Below are 26,333 nucleotides of genomic sequence, written 5' to 3' on the forward strand. Positions count from 1 at the left end.
CAGCGCTGTTCCCCTCCCCCAATTCCCCAATAAAAATCTTTTTAAATAATATAAAATATAAAAAAAAATAAGTGACAAGAGGGAATGGGGGACCCCCAAGTCAGAAGGCATGCTAATGATCACTCTTGGACTGTGGAGGGCTCCCTAGGTAACAACACGTACAGAGGCAGAAAAAACCCAAGGGTACGAGCTGGGACTTTTCGGTAAAGAAGGCTGTCAGTCAGTCTCAGCCTCATTTTTGGCCCATAAAGGAGCAGAATCGTGCAGGTCACAACTCAGCTCTCAGCCAGCACTGGGCAGCCCATCAGACACCAACCAGAGAACTATTTCTGCCGTCCGGTGTGGAAAAGCCAATATCCACAGCATTCAATTCAGTGTGTGAACCGGGACCCGGCTGCCGCCTCCGAGTAGGTGCCGTTTCCCGCCAGTTCCTGAGACACGCAGATAACTGAATACCTTCGTTCCGTGCGGCAGGCAGGCGTGTATGTCTGGCGTGTGGAGTCTCATCACAAGGGCAGCTTTCCCATCAGAACCCTAAAGGCTAGCTCCCTGTAAAAGTGAGTTACACCCCTAATCTACCAAAGTGCTAAGAGGCGGCCCTCTTCAGGTGAGGAATTATGCCTGGTCTAGAACAGCCACCCAGCAACGGGCAGGGCTCCCAGTGCCCACCTGCCAGCACGTTCTCCTGAGGTCGTGCTGACTCCAGCCTTCTGCAAACACAGGCCTTCAAAGGATACCTCATTCCAGGTCTCGAGAACTGAAAATTTGTCCCGGAAGCTGGGAAAAACACCATGCCTTTGGAGAACTTCCCCAGAAACCTTGATAAGTGAGGAAGGTCTTATAAAAAATTCCAGATACACACAAATTGTATTATTTCAAGTACTGAAACACTGAATCCCCAAATCAATAAAAAATCCCTTGCAACAAAGAATATGCCTCATTTATATAACTGTGGTTAACTTTATGTCAACTTGACTGGATCACAGGGTACCCATATTCCTGGCTAAGTATTACTTCTGGGTGTCTGGGGTTTGTAGGCGAGCCCAGCATTTGACTCAGTGGGCTGAGGAAAGCAGGTGGCCCCAGTGCGGATGGGTGTCACCAACCCGCTGAGGGGCCAGCTAGAAAGACAGGTGGGGCGAGACTGGGGTAGCACAGGGGTCCTCCTGGGTGTGAGGTGGGCCTGCCACCACCGCTGTCCTGGCCTGCGGCTCCTACCCGAATTACACCTGAGGCCACGGGCTTGCAGGTGACAGATCCCGGGACTCCTCAGCCTCCATATTCGCGAGTCAATTCCTTATAGTAAATTTCTGTGTTTATTCCATTGGCTCCATTTTAGAGAAGTCATACAACAGGATGACAAATGTGCATTGTGAACGGGACAGTCTAGTTTTCACTTGAGACACTAACAGAAAGACAAATGAGATCTTACCCTTGTGCTCCAGGGCCTGTGATAGGGCATTTAACAGCTGTTGGTAGAACAAATTTTAAAATATATATCTACTAGAGTTTTAATACTTTTAGTTAACTTCTTAACAGGTCAACAGTAAAATCTCATTGCAACTCTCCTCCGAGGCTATGTGGTAGGATTTCACTTGTTCCACACCAAAAAAGGTATTCCCACATTATACATAATGGAGTTAAAAATGTATTTAACAGTTCTAAAACAAAGCTACTTTATCTCTCAAAAGTTAGGTCGCGATTTTAACCTTCCTAAAAACAACGTTTGGAAAAATTATCCCCAATTTCTGGCTAAAGCCCATTTCCAGGGCTTTCATAACTGTCTTCTACTCTGGCTGATTTGACGATGTCTCCAAAACAGCCGTTCCATGCTGCTTGCTTAACAATCCTAGGAATGAGAAACCTTAGGTATTCTATTGGGTTGTCGGAAAAGTCATGATGTATTTTTTCTGGTTTTCATTGCAAAAATGCATCATGACTTTTCCAACAACCCAATAATGTCTTAGTGAAACCAAGATGGTGTGAGAATGAGACCTGGGGCTGTAAAGCTAGCCGGCTCTCACGGCAAGCCGGGAGGGTTAAAGACGTCCCAAAGCACCCCCATCACAGGACGGCCTGTCATCATCGGGTGGTGCTGACACGCTCATCAAAAAGCCAACTCTCCCAAATTTCTTGCTCACAAACGTAAAGAAAAACTGCCACAGCCTGTCTGTCTCTTCATCTTAAAAATATAAAAATAGCTCTGGAAGTCAGAAAAGTAAGGGGAGGGTGAAGACACCGAGGAAAAAGAAACCCCATTTCTCAGCTAGGTGCTGCCGAGAAGACAAGTCCTAACAAAACGAACACTTCAGGGTTTATTTGTTTAATAAAACAACCAGTCAGTCTTTTCTCAGGGGAACGGTCTCCTCCGTGATGCCCTCCTTGGTCACAACACAGATCCTGAGCGCGTCCCCGGTGTACACATCTCGCTCGGCAGCAGAGACGAAGACGTCTTTCACGAGCCGCAGGGCCCTCTCCAGGGTCAGGGGCACGTGCTGCACATTCTGCATGTTCTTAAAGCCGACCTGGTGAGACAGAGACTTGGGTGAGGCGGCAACAGCGCCAAGAAGGCCCGATCCCCATGCACTCACACGTCTGGGTTCCTAATGAACACATCCCCCAGACGGGGACGTCTCTCAGCCAACGTCCTGAGACAAGGCTCTCGCCTCCGAGAGGCAGACGCCGTAGACAGTCATGAGGCAATGCGCCTTCACTAAGAGGAGGGACAGCGGGAGCCCAGGCCGCCACACCCAGTCTCCGGGGTGAGGAAAGGTTTCCGTACTAAGTGCCCTGAGTGCGGGCATCTGGGGGGTGAGCAGCCATTACGGTGGGAGGACATTTAGACCAAGGGTGGGGGTCCCACGGCCTGGACACGGGACAGGCACAGCACCTGAGGGGTCGGGGTGGGGACCGAGATGAGGCGGGTGAGCGATAAGCAGAAGCGACTGTAGGTAACACACTCAGACGAGCGAGGAGGAGGAACTGGGGAGTGACCTGGACGCACAAAGAGTGGGGAAAAAGCAGCCATCCAGGCCAGCTGCCACGCAGGGCCCAACGCGGCCAGCAGAAACGGAAGCGGGGACCACGCTAAAATACGCTTGGGAGTTAGACCCAAGCGGTGAGCCTGGGGAGAAATGCATCTTCATGACCCTCAGGTGCAGATGACACGAGAAGAGAAAACGTGGACCAGCCGCTATCAACATGACTCTGAAGTCGGGTCGTACAGGGAGAAGCCGAAGCCCCAGGCGGGGGAGCCCGGAGGGGCGGAGCGGGCAAAGCAGCCAGAGCGCCGTCTCCTGCCCCCGGGGGGAGAGCCACCGCGGACGCAGACTCGTTACCTGGTTGTCGAGCAGGGGCTGCAGCATGGCACTCGCGGAGCCTCCGGCCTTGAAGGAGTCTCTCTGGTAGGACCCCACCGGGTCAAAGCTGTACACGGCCCCCTTCCCTGCAGGAAGGAAACGGTCTCCATGAGGACCCCAGACCACGGTCACATAAATGCGCTCCGAGTCGGGCACAGTGGACTGCCAGCTTCGCTAAACTTCAGCCCCATTCAGTGAGAAACACGCTCACTGTTGTGAGGTGACACCCAGCAGGTCGCCCCTCAGAGGCCCGCCGGCCATCTGGTGCCCACCATGGTGCTCGCCGCCAGGCCTCACTCCCTCCGTGCTAACGTCACCAGGTGGGGCTCCCGACATGCCGCAGGCACACTGCTCAGTGGTCACAGGGCCTTCTCTAAACTCCGTACCAAACTCCTACACACTCTCCTCGTCAAGGAGCCAGCGCGCTTCTGGTCGGGACTGAGATTTCCTGGCGTAAATGTGGGCGGTCACGCAGTACACCTACTGTGCGTTTCCAAACTACTAGTAAGCACACTGTTCAGCATCAGCACCATAGAAACAGTTTAATAAGGAAAAAATTTAAGAAAAAAACATTGGCATTGCAGTTAGTTTTACCTAAAATGTAACCACTTGCTTTGTTCCACCAGAACTAAGAAGCATGCCTTTTTTTTATAAGAAAAATAGGATTTGAACCCTGCACCCCCCCCACCCCCCACCACTCTTCGCTAGACATCTAGAGAAACATCTAGAGAAGTGGGAGCAGATGGTGTAAGGGGCTCTCGGGCTCTCCCAAAGCATAAATTCTTATGCCTTTTTTCGAAGAGCAATCTGGTGTCAGAATCTATCATAACGCAAAAGTATGAATCCCACAACCAGTAATAATCTCACTTGTAGAACAGGGTTTACCTACAAGAAAGCTCGCACAGGCAGACTTTCTTTTCTCGTACTGCACAGGTATTGCATTTTTTACAACTGGAAGGCAAGACCCTCCACTTGCAAAAACATGACTTTTATTTTTTTGGCGGCACTCACTTTACTGCAGTGGTCTGGAACCCAAATTGCAGTATCTGAGGTCTGCCTGCATAAACACACGAAGCATTACGTACAAGACCATTTCTGTAATTCCTAAAAAAGCAAAAACCTATAAGCCACCTGAAATCGATGAGCAGAAAACGATATGTCCACACAGTGGTGCACACAGCCCAGAAACAGGAAGAAGGGAGTGGGGGACAGACCCACAAGACAACGTAAAATGCAGCGCTCTGTAATACGTACAGCACAGTCCTATTTTTGTTTCAAAGTGTAAGAAAATTGTATACATACTTGTGTAAGCACGGGAAAGTATGGAAAGGTAAATAGCAAACTGTAGTTAGGTATCTCTGTGGGATTGGGGTCAAGAAAAGAAGGGACCATCATGTGTAGGTTTTGGTACTACCTGAGTGGACTCCCAGAAACTCAAGTCATTATCGTGTTTAAAAAAGCCCTTCAGAAACAATTGTTTCTGCACATGAGAAATGATGGGTCACTTACAAGGTGTGACTTCCAGTGACACACGGACTCTCCAGCACACTGCACTGGAGCGAAGCACGGTGGCGGTGACCTGGAGACGCGAGACGGGGACAGCCTCCCCACTCCCTACGGACACCCACACTTCCAGCCGTGTGCGCGTCCCACGGTGCAGCCGCCACACAGAATTCCCTGCTGTGACAGCGGCGACTGCGGGCACCAAGAGACTGGGCAATGGGTTTTGCCAGAAGCAAGCCTGGGACAAGGAACGCGATCACAGTGGGCAGCTCACTAACTGCAACGCACAGAGAAAGGAATACGAGGCATGAAGCAAAAAGAACAACTGACTCTCTCATGAGGCCAACAGGCCACAAGCCAAACAAGGCCCCAAAGCTTTACCCAAGGGTGAGTCTCCAACTCACACACAGCAGATGTGAGGAAAACCAGAATGGGACACATCCAAGGACAGAACTTCAAAGACCCCTTAGAAAGGCCAGAGACACCTGTGACATTAGTACAGAGCAGCATGAATCCTGACTGTGGACATGAAGTGCTTTTCCTCGTTAAAATGCCAAAAAGGCATGATTTCATTGCAAAAAATGAAATGAAACCAGATTAAGTCCTAGGAAGAAATGCAGAAAAGCCTTAAACGGGGGAGGCCTTTCTAGCAAAGAAGGACACTCAATGCCATTAAGATTGACAGGTGTGACTATGAGACTCAGAAACTTCTGTGTAGCTACAGACACGCCCCCAAAATGTAAGCGACCAAGTCCAGTCCCCAGGGGTCATCCATCCACCACATACAAGACAGAGGGCTGACACAGCTGGGTGGCATTCTCATAAATCAGTAAGAAAAACACCAACCTGTGAGGCAGGAAGTGAGGAAAGGTTGATACATGGGTCAGATTCCAAGGAAGAAAAGAAAAGGTCAATAAACATGAAAACATGCCCAACTTTAACAAAGGAAACATATACATAAATTAAAACAATAAAATACTTCTTGGGCAAAGATATTTAAATTATGTTCTTTTTGATACCGTTAAGGATGCAGGAAACCCAGGTTCTCACACCCCTGCTGGTGCAAGTCCCTGAAGACAAGCCAGCGATGGCGTCAAAAGGCAGAAAGTACTGGGTCGTCGGGAAAGTCATGACGTATTTTTTTGTTTTGCAATGCAAACATGTGTCATGACTTTCCCGACGACCCGATACGTATTCTCTGACCACCCACTCAGTTTTTTTCCCAGGGAGGGCAGCCTCGTTGGGGCAACACTCAAACTCGCGTGTTTAAAGGCGTCATCGTGCTGTTCACATTAAGGACCCTTCACAGGACTGGTGGGCCAGCTCTGGTGCAGCCCACGCGGCATGAAGTCGCTGTGCTTACTTTACTCAGCAGCACAGAACCATCTCTGTGATCACACACCCAACTCACAGGAACAGGAGAATGGGCAGCGTGTGTGCGAGCCTGCACGTGAACACAACACGTCTAGAGGATTTTCTCCAGGGACAGGGTTTGGGGTGATGACGACTTTCACCTTTGTATCTTCTAAAACTATCTGAAACTCCTACAAGTATTACTGTTTTCATTACAGAAAAATTGAAGCCATATTACTTTTGGGGAATAAATTTTTTAAAAGAGAACATGACAGCAACGGGAAAGTTAAAGGCACACAGCTGAAAGCAGGTGGCTACTGACCCCACTTGTCCTAAAGGTCCGTTGTGTCCCCACTGTCCTGAGGGTCAGCTGTTGACCCACTGTCCTGAAGGCTTGAGTGAGGTGTACTGCTCTCCGCGTCCCCACCTCCAGCGATACAACAGACAGGGAACAGGAAGTAGAAGTCTCTGGGGGGACCAGCAGAGGCCCTGGACTTGGGGACACCGGGCATAGGAGTGGATGGGGTAAAGGGCAGGGATAGAAACAGAAGCATAAATGCAAAGTTGATGAGCCGACGCAGACCTTCACAATCAGATTTGGGCGTCACTCTCAGAATGAATGCGGTAACCAAAAATCAACAAAAATTTGAGGGAACTCCAATTTAGAAGTCAGAGGCCAAAAACAGACAAAATGAAAACAATCTGATAACGGGCAGAAAACACAGGAAACCTTCAAAGGAAGTACAAAAGATATAATAAGAACAAAACACTTAAAAAAATAAGGAAGCCAAGAAAAAAAAAAACACAACAAAAATACTGATTGTAGAGATGTGGAGAAGGACACAACAGACAAGGGATTTGAGAACACCAGGATTTAACAAAAATCCTAAAAGCTAAGTCTCATAAAACGTCTCGACTTCTTTTTCCAGAACTATTGGGAGATGTCCACTACAACCAACAAGGAAACAAGACAAGAGGACAGCACCGCTAAGAGAGCCCAAGACTGTGTGCGGACAGGAGAAGGCTGAGGACTGTCTTATTACACACATAACTTCGTTGAGAAATAAAAATGCCAAGAACAGTCAAAGCAAACCAGGCAAGATCAGCGAAAACAGTTAGAAATGCCTGAGAATACCACCAAAACAAGGGACGCTGCCACATGGAGACCAATGAACAGGGCTTGAAGTCAAAGGCTGCGAACCCAAACCCCAGCTTTCCCAAACCAGTCAAAGGACCTCTCTGGCCTGTTGAAATTCAAGGTAGCTATTATCAATGTTGCTAAAACTGAATTTACTAATCTGATATTCAAACCAGACTTAAGTTAAAAAAGGCACCAGAAGTGTTAGGAACATGAAAACGTGAAAAGATGCTGGGTTCGGAAGCTGATCTGTGGCCAGAATTGAATTACCCAGGTTAAGGGTAACTAATTTCTATGAACCGTTTGTATGCCTTACATTTTCTGTTTTCAAGTTTGAAAGCCTCGAAAGAAACTGTGTCACCCTAAACAGTAGTCAGTAAAAGATCAGAACGCACCCAGAAGCCATAACGGGGTAGCAGCTGAGAGCGAGGGACAGTCAAGAAAATCCATGGGACAAAAAGGGACGTGAAACTAGACAGAAAGAACTGAGACGCCCGCTCTTTCCTACCCAGAATCTTCGCTCTCAGAAGACACTTATTTCAGTGACGCTGTCCTCACTGTGTCTATGATGGTGGCACAAGTCTGTCCTGGGAGACTGGGTTTGGTTTCTGGAAGGTACATGTCAAGTTACAAGGCAACTGTCTCGGGCCCTCCTGGTCACACTTTGACAGAAAACCAGAGGCGTTTCAAAAATGTTTCTAAAACACTGGTGAAAATGCATGCATTTCTCCTAAAAAGACACCGCTTTTTAACAACTTTTTGTTAATGAACTGTTATTGCTTAGGTTAAGCTTCTCCAGGTCAGATTTCTTTTTGTAAACATAAACGCTTAACTCTCTACTAACCTCCTCTAAGATCTTGAGAAAACAATAAAATGACTAACTGCCCAATATTCACTATCAGAGCTTAATACACTACCTACTGTGTCTTTGGATAATGGTTTCTGTCCTTTCGTCGCCTGAATTATCAGAAAATGAGCTGCTGGAGAAGACGGCCTGGCTCCTTCCCACTCTGGGTGGACACACGCCTAGAAGTGCCCCCTCGTGTCCTACCTTCTTCATCAAGTCCCCCGATGATGTTGTACACATAGTACGGGAAGAAGCGCCTGGAATAGAGGATCGTGGACAGCATGGCAGCAATGGCCCCCGTGGTCATGGCCTTGTTATTGGAATGCTTGTACATCTGCAATTGTAACGACGACAGGCAGAACACATTACACTAGAGCCACCAACAGTACCGTGAAAAGAATGAGTGCACATCTTGGTGGAAAAGGAAAGGACACCCGTTTCTCTCGTGATCAAAAGCCACAGTATAACTGCGATAAAATGGTAATTTATGACACCCTATCACTTGGGGGGCTATACACATTTCTAAGGGAAAAAAACGCTAAGTTTGCCCTCGTCTCCTGGTTTAATGACTATGTTTTCCCCGTCAGCCTTACCTCGGGCACTGCAGTCAGGAGCAAACGCACACTACCAGGGTCTGGGAGGTGACCCAGGGACGGCGTTTCAAGCCCAGCTGCCCCCTCTGCGTCTATACCAGGGTCAGCAAACTAGAGCCCATGGGCCAAATCCAGCCCACCATGTTCCTGTAAACGAAGTCTTACTGGAGCCGTCTTTCTCACTCATTACGTCTAGTCTACGCCTGCTTCTGCATTTCAACAGTAGAGTTGAGTGGTTGCCAATAAAGACCAAACGGCCCCTAAAGGTGACCAGACTGACTTCCCAGACTGTTACAGATCGTTTGCTGATCCCTGATCAGGCTGTTGTGAACACAATGCACTCTAGCACAGCCCGACTCTCCCCTATGCTCCTCTCCGTGACGCTCCTGGAAGCCAACACTGTTTCACACACTGGCCACCGCCAGGATGGAGCCCCGTCTTCGCGTCTCCCCACGCTGCACAGGAGGCAAGCAGGTGTGAGCGTCAGAGCCTCTGAGAGCTGCACAACAGGCTGGTCCGAGCATTCTCTCCCTTCTTCCTTAAGGGCGCCCCTCCTCTCTCCTACCCTCATGTGTCTCCCATGAAGTCCTCTTCCTTAGCTGCCTGCCAGCTGAATGCCACACAGGTGTGAGGAGACAGTGGCTCGCTGGGCCTCTCTCTGGACACCCGGCTTATGCTTTCTGGCTCCTGTTCGGTCTACTCAGTGTTCAGCGCTGTGCCGGGGAAAAGCACTGCGGCCGGGGGCATTCCAAGCCCAGCTCCTGTCTAAAAGCTGGCCTTCTCCACAGAAACTGATTTGTTCTGTTTCTGAGGGAAGAGTATCTTGAGAAGAGCCCCCTCCCAGCCACCCGGAAAAGGCAGAGAACACTTTGTGTTGTACAGAGCTGACAAACAGAATTTGCTGTAGTTTCACGTAATGCTACTCTAATGATGCTGCCTTGACAGTAGCACTTCACTTCTAGGAGAGGTTAGTTTCACAGCTGTTCTGAGCAAGTCATGCTGTGTGCTTAAAAGAATCTAGTGAATCATTATAACTTTCAGTAGTGTAGACATGTAAAATCATCCACCTTTAGTCTTGCTTCAATAATCTTTGTCAGGGTTAGACAGTCTCCATGAAAACCACTGCATCCAATGACTGTTTTGTCTGTTCTGTAAAAACAACATTTCAGGAAATTGAGTTGGTTAGACAGTAAAGCAAAACACGTCATAAGCAAGTTTAAATTTAAAACTCCTATTCCCATTATTCACTAAATGATATGGGACTAGTTACCCCCCCCCGCTTTTTTTGGGGGGTTTGGGTTGGGGAGGATGTCTGTAATTTGGTATCTAACCCCTTACACAAAATGCATTATAGGTGGATCCAAAACTAGTAACTATGAATGGACCAAGGAAAACATGGATGAATTTTTTATATCCTTGGGTTGAGGACAGCTGATTTAAATATGACACAAACCAAAGTCCACACATCAGTTTCATAAATTTGACTGCATAAAAAAGGAAATGGTCTAGGGAGAAAAATACAAACAAGGTTTAAAAGAAAAAAACTAAGAAAATATATTTGTAGTGCACACGACAAAGTCTAATTTTTTATTTTGTTAAGATTTTATTGAGGATTAGGGAAGGGGAACAGTGTTGGGGAATTGGGGAAGGGGAACAGCCAAGCTGCTGTCCTTCAATCTCAGTTGTGGAGGACACAGCTAGCTCAGCTCCAAGTCCAGTCACCATCTGGCTGCCCATCGGCAACTCGCGGCTGCTCAGCTCAAGGTGCTGTGGGGGGCGGGAGAGCATAGCCCCCCATCCCATGAGGGTGTCTAACCAGAAACCTTGTTGTTAGGAGCATGTGCTCTCACCAGCTGAGCCATCTTGCCACCTGTTGGCAGCTCAGCTCAGGCGCAGCTCACTGGCCCATGTGGGAATCAAACCGGTGACCCTGTTGCTCATAACTTGAGCTCTTAACCAACTGAGCCACTTGGCCGGCCCACAAAGTCACAAAGTCTAATTTTAACTTCCTTAATGTACAAAGGGCTCCTACAAATATGAAAAACATTAACACCACAATGGACCCTGAGGTGTGACATGAAGCTGGAGACCAGTTAATGACATTGTACTGCACATTTGAAAGTGGCTAAGAGAGCAGATCTGAAACCTTCTCATCACCAGAAAAAAAATGTGTGTAACTATGTGATATTGACAGATTTGAAGTAGATTTACTGTGGTCATTTCACAATGTGTACAAATATGGAATCATTACGTTGTGCAGGTGAAACTAGTATGATGGTGTATGTCAATTACACCACAGCAAATCACACAATGGAAAGGTGAGTAAAATTATGAAAGTCACATACAAAGAGACACAAGTTGCCACAAACATATGAGAAGAGCCTCCATATCCCTCTGAAACCCGAACCTAAACAGGAGATGGTCCCAGCCACCTGCCTGGCTAACGAAGCCTGAGTCTGGAGAGGCTGTGGGAAACGAGCGCTCAGACTGGGGACACTGATCTAACCGTGTGCAAGGGCCCGCTGGCTGCATCTAATAACAACTGAAACGCATAGCACTTCACTAATTCCACTGCTAGAAACTCATCCTGTCCATATACTCAGCCTGTGAGGATAGGCTCGAGGCTCACTTGTATAAGCACTCCTCTAATTTTATTGGCTCTCCAAACAAAACAAACAAAAAAGCACCTAAATGCCCACCAGAAAGGAACTGCTTAAATTTTGGTACACCCATGAGTTCAACCATATGTCCCCAAAATTATTTCCTAAATCTTGATATTCATCTACAAAAAAAGCTCAACTAATCTCGTCAAGAAATACTTAGCACAGGGCCAGTTCCTTCCTTTCAGAACTGTACGGTGACTCATACGCGGTGACTCATACGCTGACAGTGCTGGGGGCACCACTGGCATTTCCTCATCTATCCCTATAACCAACCTCCTGCACTAAGTTAAAGACCCCCAGTCTCCAATCAGGCTTCACTACCTTTAATAAAGATGGGTTGAGAATGTCAACAGGGTGGGTCAAAATTCGGGAGCTTCAAGATTTTCCCAAATATCCATGTAAATCAAAGGAAGGGAAAGTTTTCACACAAAGAATAAATGGAGGGTCTCCAACAGGTGGGGAAGAGGCGGGCTTGGCTATAGGTCGGCCCAAAAAGGCACGGGATTAGGGGCACAGAAGCAGCTTCAACTGTATGAATGGTCATGCTGAGAGTGGGTGACAGGGATACAGGACATCGTTAATGTCTTATCTATGTCTATACCTAAAGTACGTCATATGAAAAAAGGATGGGTATTCTCGAGTAGCATGCACGCTAAAACAATGTTACAAAGATGAGCAGAACCCTACACAAGCAGGGTATCAATAAAGTCATGTTTTCAAATTTTATTTGTAACACTTACTAGTTTCTAACTATAAAAGTTACCGTATTTCCCCATGTATTAGACACACCCTTTTCCAAAAAATCTGGGGTCTAAAAACTGGGTGCGTCTTATACAGTGGTTGTATGAGCGAAAAAAAAAAACAAGCGCGAAAAAAGTGGGAAATGCAAGTAAAAAACCCCCTACAACCACTGTATAAGACGCAGCCAATTTTTAGACCACAAATTTTTTGGAAAAGAGTGCGTCTTATACATGGGGAAATACAGTGCCTCTTAGAAGAAAGGTACATGGGTGCACTATGAATCGGGAGAAAAAGGGGTATTAGAAGACGGAAGACGTGGTCAGAAAGGGAAGTGGGAAGATGAAGACAAACTGCACTTCTTTAGGTTAAGACGTGGGCCAGCCCTGAGCCAGGCAGACGGGGCTCTCTTCTTTACCGACTCCCAACAGCAGCCCCGGCCCGGTCCCAAGGACCCGAACCTCATCAGTCCTTTCCTGTTACAATTTGGGCTTAGTAGGCTCTTGTGGACCATCCTGAGAACCAACCACCACAGAACTATTTCCAAAAATTGTTAAATACAAACCAGTGCTAATCTGCACAACACATTTTGCTGACTTATGCAGACATTTTTTTTTTTTTTAGTATGCGTTTTATTTTAATGTTTTAGGAAAAATATCGGTAGCCCATTAAAACTGTGATCCATGGATGTAACTGCTTAGGACAGGCTAAATTGAATGTTTCAGGCAAAAAAACAAATAAACAAACAAACACAAAACCAGCAGATTTAAAAAAATATTTCATGGATTAATGAATAGATATAAGAATGGAAAGATATGTGATAAAGTAATGATGTAAAATGCTAATTAGATCTAGTTGCCAGTATATGGGTGTTTACTACAAAATTTAACTTTTCTTGTATATTTGAAATTTTTCATGACAAAATGTTGAGATAGAAATATTTAGGTTATTAAAAGCGCTGTTGGAAACCAGATATGGAAAATATCATGAAGACTGCATACTGAAGTATCAGGAAATAATAATTTAGAAAACTGTTTCCTAACAAAAATGCAATCAATGTAAGCTACAAACACACAAAACACACCGTTTAAGAGATGAAATCTTGTGCATCATTAAATTTTCACAAGGCACTGGGAAATGTGTCCTCAGAAATACTTACAATTTGTAACATTTGGGGCTGTCCCGGGTGTGAATTGAAAACCCTTCACTCAATCGAGTATCAGAAGCAACAATTGAAAAATCTTCTCCAGCAATTGCCAACACAGTACTGACGAAAAAAAGAAAGACAAAAAATTAATGAATTCTTCTGAATGGTAATAAAGCCTCTCCCAATGGAAGAGCATGCAGTAGCATAATGTCTAAAAAAGCACATACCTTAATTAAGAAACATTTTATTGATAAAAAAGTGCTAATCATCCCGAGCCTGTTGGGAAAATGGCACCCACAGACTTGCTCCAGGGGGACTGCCAGGAACCCTCACTCTGTGAAGCACGAAGAAGTGCAGGAAAAGGAGGTGTGCCTGGGTCGGGAAGACCTCACAGGTGTGAGGCAAGACCAGAGTTCAGATGGAGGGGGAGACGGGGCACAGCGTCCCTCAGCTTCACATCATCTGGAAGCCCATTGAGGGCTTCCTAAAAACACAGAGCCAGGGTCCCTCAGCAGGAGGGCTGTCAGCATTATGAACAAATCAAATGCCTACGTTGTGCAAGGCACTGATACGACACAACGGCCCTGCCCATGGGGTCAGACGTAGACAGTGGAACCACAGCACATTAACCAAGCTCAGAGAAGAGGGGTTAGTCTTTTTCATTTCTTGATATCCAAGCCCTTATGTGACATCTAGCTCTCAGTAGACACCCAAACAGCTGTTGAAAAATGAACAAAAACCAAACTTTTCAATTTGCAGCTGTGCGATTTCTGATGGCTATTTACTGTAGAGGCCTAGAGCATGACTGCAAAGCAAACTGCCGGGTTCCCGCTCTGATCTCCCACTCAGCAGATATGAGACTGTGCGTGAAGCTGCTTAACATCTCAATGCCTCATTGTCTTCATGAGTGGATCAGAGGTCCTAACAGTGGATACCTCGACAGGCTGTTACAAGGATTAAATGAGTTACTAAGTGTAAAGCCCTATATTAGTGCCTGAAGCATAGCTGGTCCCCCAGTTAGCTAGCACCATGGTGGACACTGAGAACCTAGGATCGGCAGCTACCTAGGACCCAATCCTGCCACTTGCCTAGCTCTGTGACCTTGTGCAAAGTGTCCAAGTTCAGGTCAATGACAATAACAGTTTCTGTGTTACAGGTGACCGTGAGAGTTAAATGACATAATCCATAAAAGCACAGCTCCTCGGAGAACATAAAGCACTCAGAAAACTGTAGCCATTATTTTTGCAGAGGTGGGATGTGCACTAAAGCCCTGAAGTACTAAAGGGTAGCATACTATGGACCGTGACTAAAAGGAAATGTGTAATAATTCAAACGATACATTCCAACAACTTTTTCAGGTGTCCCTTTATGTGTAAGTGGAGGAACATAAAGCTTATGTAATGGACAGGGATACATCTGTAGAAAATGCCCAACTAAAGATTTTGGAATTTTAGTGAGAAACCATAAAGGTTATATGAGCAAGAGTGAGAAGAGTTCCATTTTCAAAGTGGAGTTTTAAGAAGGCTCCTGAGACAACACTGTATGTGAAATGGGGTGGAGACACTTCCAATAAGACTAATGCAATGGGAAGAAATGGGCAAATCCAAAAAACATAAACATGCCAACTATACTAGTTTTTGTAACTACCAGAATGTGATGGAAGCTGGAAGAGGCAATTACGTATGACATCCAAGATTTTAAGCTGGGTTGTGAGCAGCATGAAGGCACAATTATAGGGAAGGTAAAGGAGAAGAGGTGATTGAGAGGGAGCATTAGCTTGCTTCTTGTTTTACTATGCCGAGTTGTGGTGATAGCAGAAAATCCAAGTGGAAATTTTTTTTTAATTGGGGAAAAGTGTTTTTCCAACACCCATCGGCTCTAAGGCAAGTAGTTGTTTCACTGTAGTTGTGGAGGGCGCAGCTCAGTGGCCCATGTGGGGATCAAACCGGCAACCTTGGTGTTTTGAGTGCTGCGCTCTAATCAACTGAGCTAACCGGCCTCCCCCAAGTAGAAATGTTCTTTTTTAAAGATTTTTATTGGGGAATTGGGGGAAGGGGAACAGACAAGTTGTTGTCCTTTTGTTCTTCAGTCTAGTTGTGGAGGACGTTGTTTCACTGACCCAAGTTGGCACCATCACTGCGCTCTTCCCGGGCGAGGCACATCAGTCGCCGGCTTCTGGACGGCCGCTCACTGTGGCTGCTGGCCGCTCACGCTGGCTGCTGGCTACACACGGTAGCCCATGGCAACCCACTGCCACAGGGGCTGCAGCCTACGCCGTCAACGGCTACTCACGGCAGCCCAGCTCCAGGTTGAGCTGTTGTTCAGCATCTTAGCTGTGGAGGGCAGTGTCACTGGCCCTCATATGTGGGATCCGAACCGGGGCCCTCTGGTGTCCCAAGCCAGCTCTTAACCCACGCGCCACTCGGCCTGCCCGATGATATACAATTTAAAAAGTTATATTCTTCTATTAAGAAAGCTAATTTCACTTGAATCGCTTTCACATGTTTCTTCTACTGACATTGTCACTGTTACAGGTAAAGAAAAATTTTTAAAACTGCACTGGAACACAAACCACAGACAACTGACTGAAGAGAAATCGGATACTGCGGGCTAAACGGAAAGGTAGACAAAACAGGCTTGGCGCTTAACGTGTTAAGAAGCCAGAACTGAGGGACTCATGAGCGATGAAATTGGAGAAACAAATGTAGGAATTATCCACCAAGGAGGGAGACATGTGAGAGTGCTGAGTGACAAATGTGGAGGCTAATGACTTGGAGTTTAACCACATTTTAAGTCAGAGTAGAAAAAGATATAAAACTAAGCCTTATTTTGTAAAAGCAAATGTTGCCCAACAGCCAAGAGCAATAAATGCTAAATAAAACGAACAAAGACTGAGAAAACGAAACTTAATAATCAGAAAGTCATAAGTCACTGTTAGGGTAGTAACAGCTTAAATTGGGTTACAAGGGGTTAAAAGTGAGTAATGAATCCTGAATACTGAGCACCTTGAAAAGTCTTATTACAAAGAATTTGTAACTGCCTTACTTATGTCTAACCCTACTTTCCATTTAAACCAACAGAAACGATTACCAAGTTGTCTGATTAGACCTTTTAGGTTCAGACACAACTACGCCCGGAACAACACGGACCGATCACGGCGAACTTGTGCGTTTCAGACGCCGGCCCTGCCCTCGCCGGCGGCCCTCGGCCAGGCCCGGGGGGCGCTCGGCCCGCTCGCGGGGTCTCCCCGCGCACAGGCCGGGCTTCGGCTCCCGCCCGCTGCCTCCCCTCCCGGCGGCAGAGCGAGCGGGCAGCGCGCACAGCACGGCCCCCGGGGCCGGCCGCTGAGCAAGGCGGACGCGAGCCGCCCGCGGACACCGAGGCCCGCGGGACGGCGGGGCAGCGGGTCCCGCCGCGACCCGCACGGGCTCAAGCGGGGACGCGGGGTGGGGCGGGGGGAGCGGAAGCGAAAGCGGCGGCTCTCCGGGCCTTACCCCCCGTTGAAAGCGTAGGGCGAGAAGCGCAGCTGCACGGGGCCCGCGGCGCTGCGAGGCTCCATCGCCGGGTGACTGCCCGGGCCCGAGTACACGGCTGGGGAGGACGACATCGCGCGGCGGCCGCTCCTGCTGTCTCACGGCGAGATGGCGGCTCCGGCCGGAAGTTGCGCCACTTCCGGCTGTTCCGCGCGCTCCCTCCCGCGGTTCCGTCTCGCACAGGTGCCCGGCTCCTGGAGGTCCGCGCTGCAGCCTGGCCTGCGGGTAGCGGGATGCCCCGTATTCCGAGGAAGCTTACAGAGATGTCAAGGCTTTCTTTCCTAAGAAAACATTCGAATACACTCGTGATGGACAAAAACTTTAAAGCCTGGCCATACAAAAAAAATTGGCAAAACTGTGGAGCAATGGAAAGTCTAATCCTCTGTTGGAGTGTAAACTGGTACATCCATATTGGGAAAAGGGACTGGCATCGCCGAGCGTAGTTGATGTAGACACCTTAGGACCCAGCAATTCAACTCCGAGGTATACACTCTACCCAGAAGACCCGTGCAAGAATTTTCATATAGCATTGTGATTAATAGCCCCAAACTGGAAAGGAGCCAAAGGTCCATGAACAGGAGAATGGATAACCCCAGCTGAAGAATATGTCATAGCAAGGAAAATTAACTAAGGTTAGCTAGAAGTATGAATCTTATAACGTTGAGCAAAAGAGTACATACTACATAACCTAGAGTACTCAGCAAGTAGGAAGGGTCTGCTTGCCTAAGGTAGGGGACTGTGGTTCTGGCAATATTTGCTTTCTTTGATTTATAACCATCCGTTAATTTGTACATGCATTTACTCACTTTCTCATATGAATATTCTATTTTACAATTTTTTTAATGTTATTTTCTAAGAAGCAAGCAACTGGATAATATATGATGGACTACCTGATATATACTTGGAATTCTGGAACCAGAAAAGATTTCTGAAAGTACTTAATTACAACTCTCCCCAGGGTTTAATGCAAACCAACAAAAAGGATAAAAGAAAGGATTTTCTTTGATGGTTATTGACAGAGAAGCATTGTACTTATTCAGGTACTGTCCTGGATACAAAAAACCTATATAACATCTTGTATCCTTAAGGGGCTCACAGCCTCACTGATTATATAAAATACAAAGGAAGCAAAATAACAATCAGTAGGAAGGGGTTCAGAACAAGTCTCACCAGAAAGTGACACTTTGACATGGGGATTATTTTGAGCCAAAGACAATGGGGACCCAAAAGACTCAGGAAAAACTTTGTGCCTCTCCTTTAACTGCCTAAAAGAATGTAGGTAGAGGGCCTTGTCCAGGAAGAGAGCGATCCGCAAAGGTAACTGCAAAGAGTATGAGCCAGGTGTGGCGGGCTGGGGGAGCTCCGCAGGGCCTGGTTTTTCAAAGTCCTCTCTGTGTCCCATTGTCTCTCCATGGCATGGCAAACATTTGTTTACCAAGCATTTGCTCTACCCATCTTCCTATGAGTTATCTTCCTTCCCTTTGAAGCCACAGATCCCTAACCCCTTCTCCTTCGCTCAGGTGGGCACATAAGCTCAACCGACTGTCAGGGAGCCTCTTACTGTCCCATAACGGTACATAATAAAATTTGTTCAACTCCTGTTAATCTGTTTTATGCTAATTTAGTGAATAAACCACCATAAAAGAACCTAGAGTGTAGAGGAAAAATTCTCCTTCCCTATAGGTACAATATATGATTATGTCTAAATGAACCATAGGAGAGATGAAGGAAGGTACTCTGGGGTCCAAACACGCATCGGGAAACAAACGAACAACTATGGATAGTCTCCTTGTGACAAATGTGAAAAAAAGCATAAGACGGTAGTAGCAGAAGTAAAATATACTTGACTCTGTAAGCCTGGCTGTTTGCTGTTGTTTTTATCTTTCCACATGTTTGAGAGTAGGTTGCATGCACGGAGTGCTCACCATGTGCCAGGCACAGTTCATGCATTTCCTCAATCCATCTCTCAATGTCCTTAGACGGCAACGTCCGCTATTAGTCCATTCTGCAGACCAAGAAACTGAGGCCGAGGGCCAGGTAGCTTGCCAAAGGTCACACAGAGAGCTGGCTTAGAAAGTCAACATTTAAAAATCTGTATCACGCTGCTTCCAGCAACGACCAATCAGAAAATGCTCCGGCCAGGCGCCCTCGCCCCGGAAGTCCTGAAGAGCTCCGCCCCGCCGTCCAATACCCTTCAGCCGATCATCCGGGGGAACGCAGGAAGTGACGGAGCGCCCACACTTCCCATGGCCGCCGCTCCAGCGTGGGCACCTCGCTGAAGCCGAAGGTGGTACTGGCGGAAGTGACAGTATAAACGCGCGCCAGCGGTTCGGTAGGGTCGGGAGGGTGGCTGAGGCGGGCGCCGGGGCCGCCTGCGGCTTAACTCCGATTCCGCGGGCGGGCGGTGTCGTCTGCAGTGACGCCAGGTAACGGCCCGTTAGGCTTTTCTCTCCTCTGAGGTTGTGCAGAGGCGACCCCTGCAGCGAGGCCCCGGGGCGATGGCGGGGGAGGCGCCGGTGGGCGCGCAGGCCGCGCGGGAACGTGCCTCCCGCCCGGGCCGCGGCCGCTCGGCCTGTAACGGCCGCCCACCCGCCGATTCGCCGGCCGCTCTCCGCCGTGCGGCGCGGGGCAGGCGCGGGAGGGCCCGGAGCCCCGCTGTCCTGCCGCCGGGCCTCCCGACGTGGGGAGGCTGAGGACGCGTCCTCTGCATCTTTCTGTTCGCGGCCCTGGTGTTGGACCCACAGGATAACAGTGTCCGAAGAGGAGAACCGTCCGTGTGTCCGTGATAGTTTCCGAGGCAGAGTTTTCATGTTTACGGTCCTTCGGGAATGAGTATGCAGGCTGTGTGGCCCTTGGGGTCCTTTGTCCCCCGAAAGTGACTGTCAGATTCTTTCATTTATTCAAGAAACATCTGAGCGCTCGCTTTGCAGCAGCACATGCTCGAGTTGCGGGGGGCTGGCTTCCCACGTGACTGGGACCGGCCGGTTCGGCTCTGGCGTCTCAACCGAGATCGATCAGTAGCGCGCTTTGACCCGGTGCGTCTGTGTGGCCGCGGGGTGCGATTTGGAGCGTTAGTCGGTTAGTCCTGTTCGGTGCTGTCAGCTCTCAGCACCTGAGCAGGTGAGGGTCCATCGGAACTAACCGGACAGAAGGCCTTTCCGCAGCCGCTGGGTTCTTTTGTCTAAAGACAACTTCAGACGTTTAGCCAGTGAAGAGAGAGGAATTTAAGGAAAGCCAGACATAGGCACACTTTGTATTTATGTGTTCCAAAGAGGTCAAGTTATTGCGTACATAAAAACATGGTGTTTTATTTACTTTTATGTCTGTACAGCTTCTATCACAGTATTTTATCAAAGTAGTAGCTCAATAAATGATTAGACTAAAGTGTATTGGATTCAAATGAAGTATTTATTGAACTTAACGCCCAAACTTTGAGGATATAAAACTGACTGGAATACTTTAAAACCTGAACTTGGCCTGATAGAGTTGTGTAAATGGTGGTTAATATATCTTCCACTCAGATATGAGTTTGCTTAGGAATTTCTTTTTCTCTGGGCATCTTTCCCCCAGAAGTTTTCAGTGCTGGTCACGAGACCTTAACTTTGAACATTATAAGAGTATTTAAATTAAACACATAGCAAACTTTTTTTCTTTCTGTTGGCGATTTTGCATGCAGTCACAGGAAACATGGGAGGAATAAGATTAGAACATTATTGTTAAAAAGAAGACTATTCCAAAGTAGCTTGTATGTTTTTTTGGGGGGGAGGGGTGTAGGTTGGCAACCATGAAACTGGTTTATAAGATTGTATGGTGTCCCTGTATTCTTACAATAAACTTAATTCTGTTCTCACAGCAGCATCCGCGTTCCTTGGGTGCCTGAAGATAACCCAGAGAGCAGAGACGTGCTGAGAAGAGTGTGCTGGGGATGCTCTAGGGAAAGACTAACGCTGAGGCGAGCTCCAGGCCCAGGTGTCGATTTGCCTGGAAGAAAGCTGTCGTCATGGACCAGAACAGCAGCCTGCCACCGTATGCTCAGGGCCTGGCCTCCCCTCAGGTAACAGCTGCAGGGGTGCAGTCCAGCTGTCGGCGTTGTCAGAGAGCGTATGGAGGGGAAGGAAGGGAATGTGACAGTGTGTTGTGGAAAAGGATGTGTAATTTTTAAGCCTCCCTTATTTTGTTGAGAAGGCCTAAGGCTTTGAATAGGCATAACTAGGGGAGCGTACTTGTTAGCTACAGTGTGTACTTGTCTGTGAAAACTTAATATTTTGACAAACACTTAGGAATGTGTTTTAGGTGGTTACAGGATCTTTGACTTTGAAAGTAACTCTCAACAAATTATTTTGTAGTTTTACCTTTTTTATGGTTAAGGTTCGAAATAACATCTACGTTCTAAAGCCTTAAATAACCTCTGTTGAGGTGTACCTCACAAACAATAAAAACACCCATTTTAAGTGTATTTTTTGATAATTGTATGCCTCTGTACAAGTCACACAACATTTCAGTTACCTAAAAAACACCTTCTTGCCCCATTGTAGTCACTCCCCTAGCCCCAGGCAACTGCTGCTGTGCTTTCCAGAACCAAAGACCATGTTGCCTGGTCTAGGGTTTCAGACGGACGGAATCATATCGGTATGCGCTTTTTTGTGTCTGTCGTCTTTGTCCAACATAATGTTTGTATTGGGACATCAGGAAAGTCATGACGTATTTTTCTATGTTTTTCATTGCAAAAATGCGTCATGACTTTCCCGACGACCCAATATATCAACAAGTTCTTTTTCACTGCCAAGCAGTACTCCCTCGGGTGGGTGTGCCATTTTTTAATCTCATTCTCCAGTTGCTGACATTAGGTGTGTTTCCATGCTAGGGCTGTTACGAATAAGGGCGCTGTAAACATTTGTGTGCAGGCTCTGTGTATGCTGTGTTTTCATTTCTCTTTTTGTAAATGCTTAGGAGCGGGATTCCCAGGTCATGTGTAACTTGGTAAGAAACTGCTCAGCCTTTTTTCTGAGTCCCACCGGCAGCCTGTGAGAATTCTGGCTGCTCCATGTCCTCGCCAACACTCGGGGTTTTTACTTGTAGCCGTTCTAGTGGTTGCTTAGCAGCATTTCTTTGTGGTTTTAATGTACATTTTCCTGATGACATATGATCTTAAGCATGTTTTCCAGTGCTTATTGGCCACTGTGTATCTTCATTTGTGGAACATTCTCATTTTTGCCCATTTTTTTTATTGGTTTACTGGCCCATCTCTTATGTAGCTGGTGTTTGTGTACAGTCGTCCCCCCGTATCCACAGAGGACGCGTTCCAAGACCCCTAGTGGATGCCTGAAATCGTGGACAGCACTGAACCCTACATATACTGTGTTTGTGTATACATACGAACCTATGATCAAGTTTAATTTATAAATTAGGCACATTAACAGACTAATAACAATAACTAATAATAAAGCAGAACAATTATAACAATATGGTGTACTAATAGCTACGTGAATGTGGTCTCAAAATATTTTACTATACTATTTGTACAACGTGGAGACACTGGACAGGATGATGGTTCAGGTCACACGCAGGACGGACCAGGGTGTGAGATTCCATCACACTGCTCAGAACTGTGCACAATTTAAATTAGAAATTGTTTATTTCTGGAATTTTCCATTTAATATTTTCGGACCACGGTTGACCACGGGTATCTGAAACCACAGAAAGGAAAACTGGAGGAGGGGGGACGACTGCTCTGGACACACGTCCTCTCAGACGTATGTATTGCAGATGTTTTCTCCTAGTTTGTGGCTTACTTTTTAAGTTTCTTAAAGGTGCCTTTCAAAGCTTAGAAGTTCTTAATTGTTTTCTGAAGTCTGTTTATCAGTGTTACGTCATGGTTAGTGCTTTTGTGTCCTAAGAAATCTTTTCCCACCTGAAGTCTTAAGGTATTTATCCTCATAGTTTGTGCTTTTACAGGTATGTCTGTGATCCGTTTTGAGTTCTTTTTTATATATGGCATAAAGACAGACCTTTCAAAACTTTAGTCAGTCTTTGTAAACTAATGTGACCTGCATTTTTTTCTAGTTAGTATTTTGATAGACGTGATAGACGCAATAGAATAATACCTGTACTTACGGTTACAGTATATTTTTGGTCCTCCTCCTCTCATATTCTTTCTGCCACTGTGTTAGTGAAACAATTTTACATAAATATCTTAGATGTTTTTATTATGTGCTTTCTGCCTAATGAAGTGGTGGAATTAGGAAACAATTGTGCTCTTTTTTGGGTCTTGCACCCATTTGAAGATCTAATGAAAACTGGATCCTACCATGCAGAAATTGTGGGTGTAATTTTAAGGGGTTGAGAGCCTCAGCAAACTCTGCAGGCTCCGTGGTCTCATGGATTTTGGTGTCGGGGGAAAGACCGGGCTGAGTATCAGAAAGACATGGTTCTGACCTTGGCCAAGCAGCTCATGAGATCTATGGTATTGGGCGAGTCATTTAGTATTCCCAGTGTCAGGCTTCTTTTCTTCAGTGTGGGAAGAACATCTGTTTTCCCTTTCCCAAAGGGCTGGCTGCTGCAAGACTCAGATAAATTCATAAGTATCTGGAAAAGTAAGTGTCTGGAAAAGTTTAGAAGCATTATAGAAAAGTAAGTTGATATTATTGTGATAAATGCATTAGATTTTGTTGAGGTAAACTTTTGGGAGAGCAAATGATCAATCTTTTTGAATAGTGTGTGAATGATCGTCACTGTCATTGCTAACATGTCAGTGTTTTCCATGTGCCTGTCATCGTGTTGGATGCCTGCAATGGATGTCCCTAGGTTAACCGTATAATTTATCATTCAAACTGAGACAGATCCTCTTTGAGAGTGAAACGGGGGACCACCCAAGGGTACATTAGGATAGAGTTTAAACAAGGACGTGTGCTCACTCTAGTTCTCTCCCTTATTCTTTCTAATGACCTTCGTGCGTCATTGTCCCCTAGAACGCCCGAAAGGCTCAGCAGCCTGCCCGGGGTCTCACAGGTGATAAGAGCAGGCGTGGATGGCACAGCCAGGTCCAGCTCCGAGCTGTAAGCTGGTACCTACCGAGCCGTGTGGGGAAGAAAGTGGGTGTGAAAGGAGCAGGTTCCCGTCGCTCTGCTCAGGGACCCGTCACACTAGAAGGTGCCTGTACCTGCACATCTCGCCTGTTCTTTGCCAGGCGTGTCTTGAGAACGCGGTCTAGCCGCCGACCTAACCCGGTTCCTCCTGCCTCTGACAGGGCGCCATGACCCCCGGGATCCCCATCTTCAGCCCCATGATGCCATACGGCACAGGGCTGACCCCGCAGCCGATCCAGAACACCAGCAGCCTGTCTGTCCTGGAGGAGCAGCAGCGGCAGCAACAGCAGCAGCAGCAGCAGCAGCAGCAGCAGCAGGCGGCGGTGACGACGGTGACAGCGGTCACAGCCGCCGCGCAGCAGGCAGCAGCCCAGCAGGCGACTCAGGGCACCTCGGGCCCCACACCGCAGCTCTTCCACTCACAGACTCTCACGACTGCGCCCTTGCCAGGCACCACGCCCCTGTACCCCTCGCCCATGACTCCCATGACCCCCATCACGCCCGCCACACCCGCTTCCGAGAGCTCTGGGATCGTGCCCCAGCTGCAGTGAGTACCTGAGCGTCCTGCCTGGAAGGCCCTGGGGCTGGTTGGCTTGGGGTGTGGCTCTGTGGGTGATGTGGCCAGAGCCCTGTCTCCCCTCCGAGCTGGTCGTCGCCCCAGGGAAGCCCTGCAAACGGCCGTGGAAGTTGGGCGCTTGTCTGTGCACTTAGCTAGCAGAAGCAGCTCACCCTTCCTGCTGTCGCAGGCGTTCCCGCAGCTGACTGGCTCCTCAGGCCTCTCCGCGGCTCCTTCCCTTGTGGTGGTGTCTCAGGTCTCTGGGAAGGTTCGGTCCTCAGTCGTGGAGTTCAGTGGCTTTGTTTGTCCTTACCGCTTATTGTAACGTCTGTGTCTAAATCTTGGAAGAGCTGAGGATGGCTGTTCTTGGCCTCAGTGGGATTATCCACCTTAATGACATGGGTCAGGACGGGGGTGGGGGGGTGGGGTGATGTATTCATACGATGGCACATTATTCAGACGTCAAAAGGAGGCAGCTGTGTAACCAGCTGCCTGGTGGAGCCCAGAGTGTGATGCCCAGTGCAGCAAGCCAGTCACAGGAAGACCCACACTGTGAGCCCACTCCTGGGAGGTGCTCAGTGAAGGTCAGAGACAGGAAGTAGGAGGTGCCGGGCTGGTGGGGCGAGAATGGGGTTATTGTCTCACAGGACAGCTCCTGTTTCCCAGGGACGATGGTGGTGCCACAGCGTGAGTCCTGAATGGCTCTGCACTGTGCCCTGAAAGATGGTTAGATGGTGAGTTGTAGGTTATGGGTGTGTGAACAGTTGTTGAAAAAGAAAGAGAATACGTTAACAGTTGTGTGACTGAGTTTGTGATAGAGGCCCCGGGACTTGCTGGATTCCGTTTGTGGGGGACAGTGCAGCAGGCGTGCACACGGAATCACTCGGCGGGAAGTAGGTGGTGTAGGGATGAGCACGTGCAGTGGGCTGCCGCCCTAAGTGGCCTCGCATGTGTGCACTGAAGAAGGCAGCCGTCTTTTCACCACACTGTGAGCCACTTCTGCAAAGAAGCGGTGCATTTTGACAGTGCAAGGAAGAACCAGAAGCAGTAATGAGCTAGACCCAGCTGGAGAGGGGTGCACAGGACGCGGCCATCGGGGCCACGCACGGTGGTTTATGGTCAGTTCGTTCTGTTCAAAGGGTATTGCCCATTTCGAGTGTATACTTTCAAAATCAGGAAAATATGGAATTCAAGTTTGCGTTTGCTTTGTTGAACTTTTATTAAAATTTCTAATGAAGCTCTTTTCCACTATGTATTTTCTTTTGTAAGTTATTCATGTACTTGATATAAGAATACTAAAGAGGGTCCCATTGGGCCTAGATAATAAATGGTTATGTCTGTTTTTCTTGATTTACTGAGGGTTAAGCAGAAGAAAAAAATCAGGTTTTTTTCCTTTGTCAAAGATACTGAATTCTTGTTCTTCCAAAAGACAACTTATTTTGAGAGGACTGAGGAAGTCATGCCTGCCTGTTTCCTTCATAAGTAGTGGTTTTAGTAATAGAGGTGATGGTGAGCTCAGAGCTTGTGAATGAGTTGCGTCAGCATAAATGAAAGGCTGAGGCTCTGGAGAAAGCCGGACTCAAACCCTGACTCTCGTGTGTTTCCTGAGCTAGCTACGCCTGTTGAAGCCTCAGCTTCTTCATCTGAAGATAGTTATTACTTCATGGTACACCATCAGTTTTTTGTTTGTTTGTTTGTTTTAAGATTTTTATTGGGGAATTGTGGGATGAGAACAGTGCTGGGGAATTGGGGGAAGGGGAACAGACAAGTTGCTGTCGTTTTGTTCTTCAGTCTAGTTGTGGAGGACGTTGCTTCACT

General features: G+C 47.4%; 2 protein-coding genes across 3 annotated transcripts in view; one reads left to right on the forward strand and one right to left on the reverse strand.

Annotated features, from left to right (window-relative positions):
* Positions 1-1,297: 1,297 nt before the first annotated feature.
* Positions 1,298-17,019, reverse strand: PSMB1 (proteasome 20S subunit beta 1). Its single transcript, XM_019659524.1, has 6 exons — positions 16,836-17,019; positions 13,354-13,461; positions 9,861-9,942; positions 8,405-8,534; positions 3,339-3,445; positions 1,298-2,525 (listed from the first exon to the last, which is right to left on the reverse strand). The coding sequence occupies exons 1-6, from the start codon at positions 16,946-16,948 to the stop codon at positions 2,340-2,342; spliced, it is 726 nt and encodes a 241-aa protein (XP_019515069.1). The 5' UTR covers positions 16,949-17,019; the 3' UTR covers positions 1,298-2,339.
* A 2,185-nt stretch (positions 17,020-19,204) lies between these two features.
* Positions 19,205-26,333, forward strand: part of TBP (TATA-box binding protein) — a 13,745-nt gene continuing 6,616 nt past the window's right edge. Inside the window, exons 1-3 of one of the 2 annotated variants that reach the window (XM_019659502.1) lie at positions 19,205-19,300; positions 20,728-20,928; positions 24,121-24,506. In XM_019659502.1, the coding sequence (XP_019515047.1) occupies positions 20,875-20,928; positions 24,121-24,506 (440 nt within the window). In that variant the 5' untranslated portion in view covers positions 19,205-19,300; positions 20,728-20,874. The remainder of the gene's footprint in view (positions 19,301-20,727; positions 20,929-24,120; positions 24,507-26,333) is intronic. The other variant, XM_019659503.1, reaches the window with a different exon arrangement.

This window comes from Hipposideros armiger, unplaced genomic scaffold (assembly GCF_001890085.2).
Source record: "Hipposideros armiger isolate ML-2016 unplaced genomic scaffold, ASM189008v1 scaffold_299, whole genome shotgun sequence".
In the NCBI taxonomy this organism is placed as follows: Eukaryota; Metazoa; Chordata; class Mammalia; order Chiroptera; family Hipposideridae; genus Hipposideros; species Hipposideros armiger.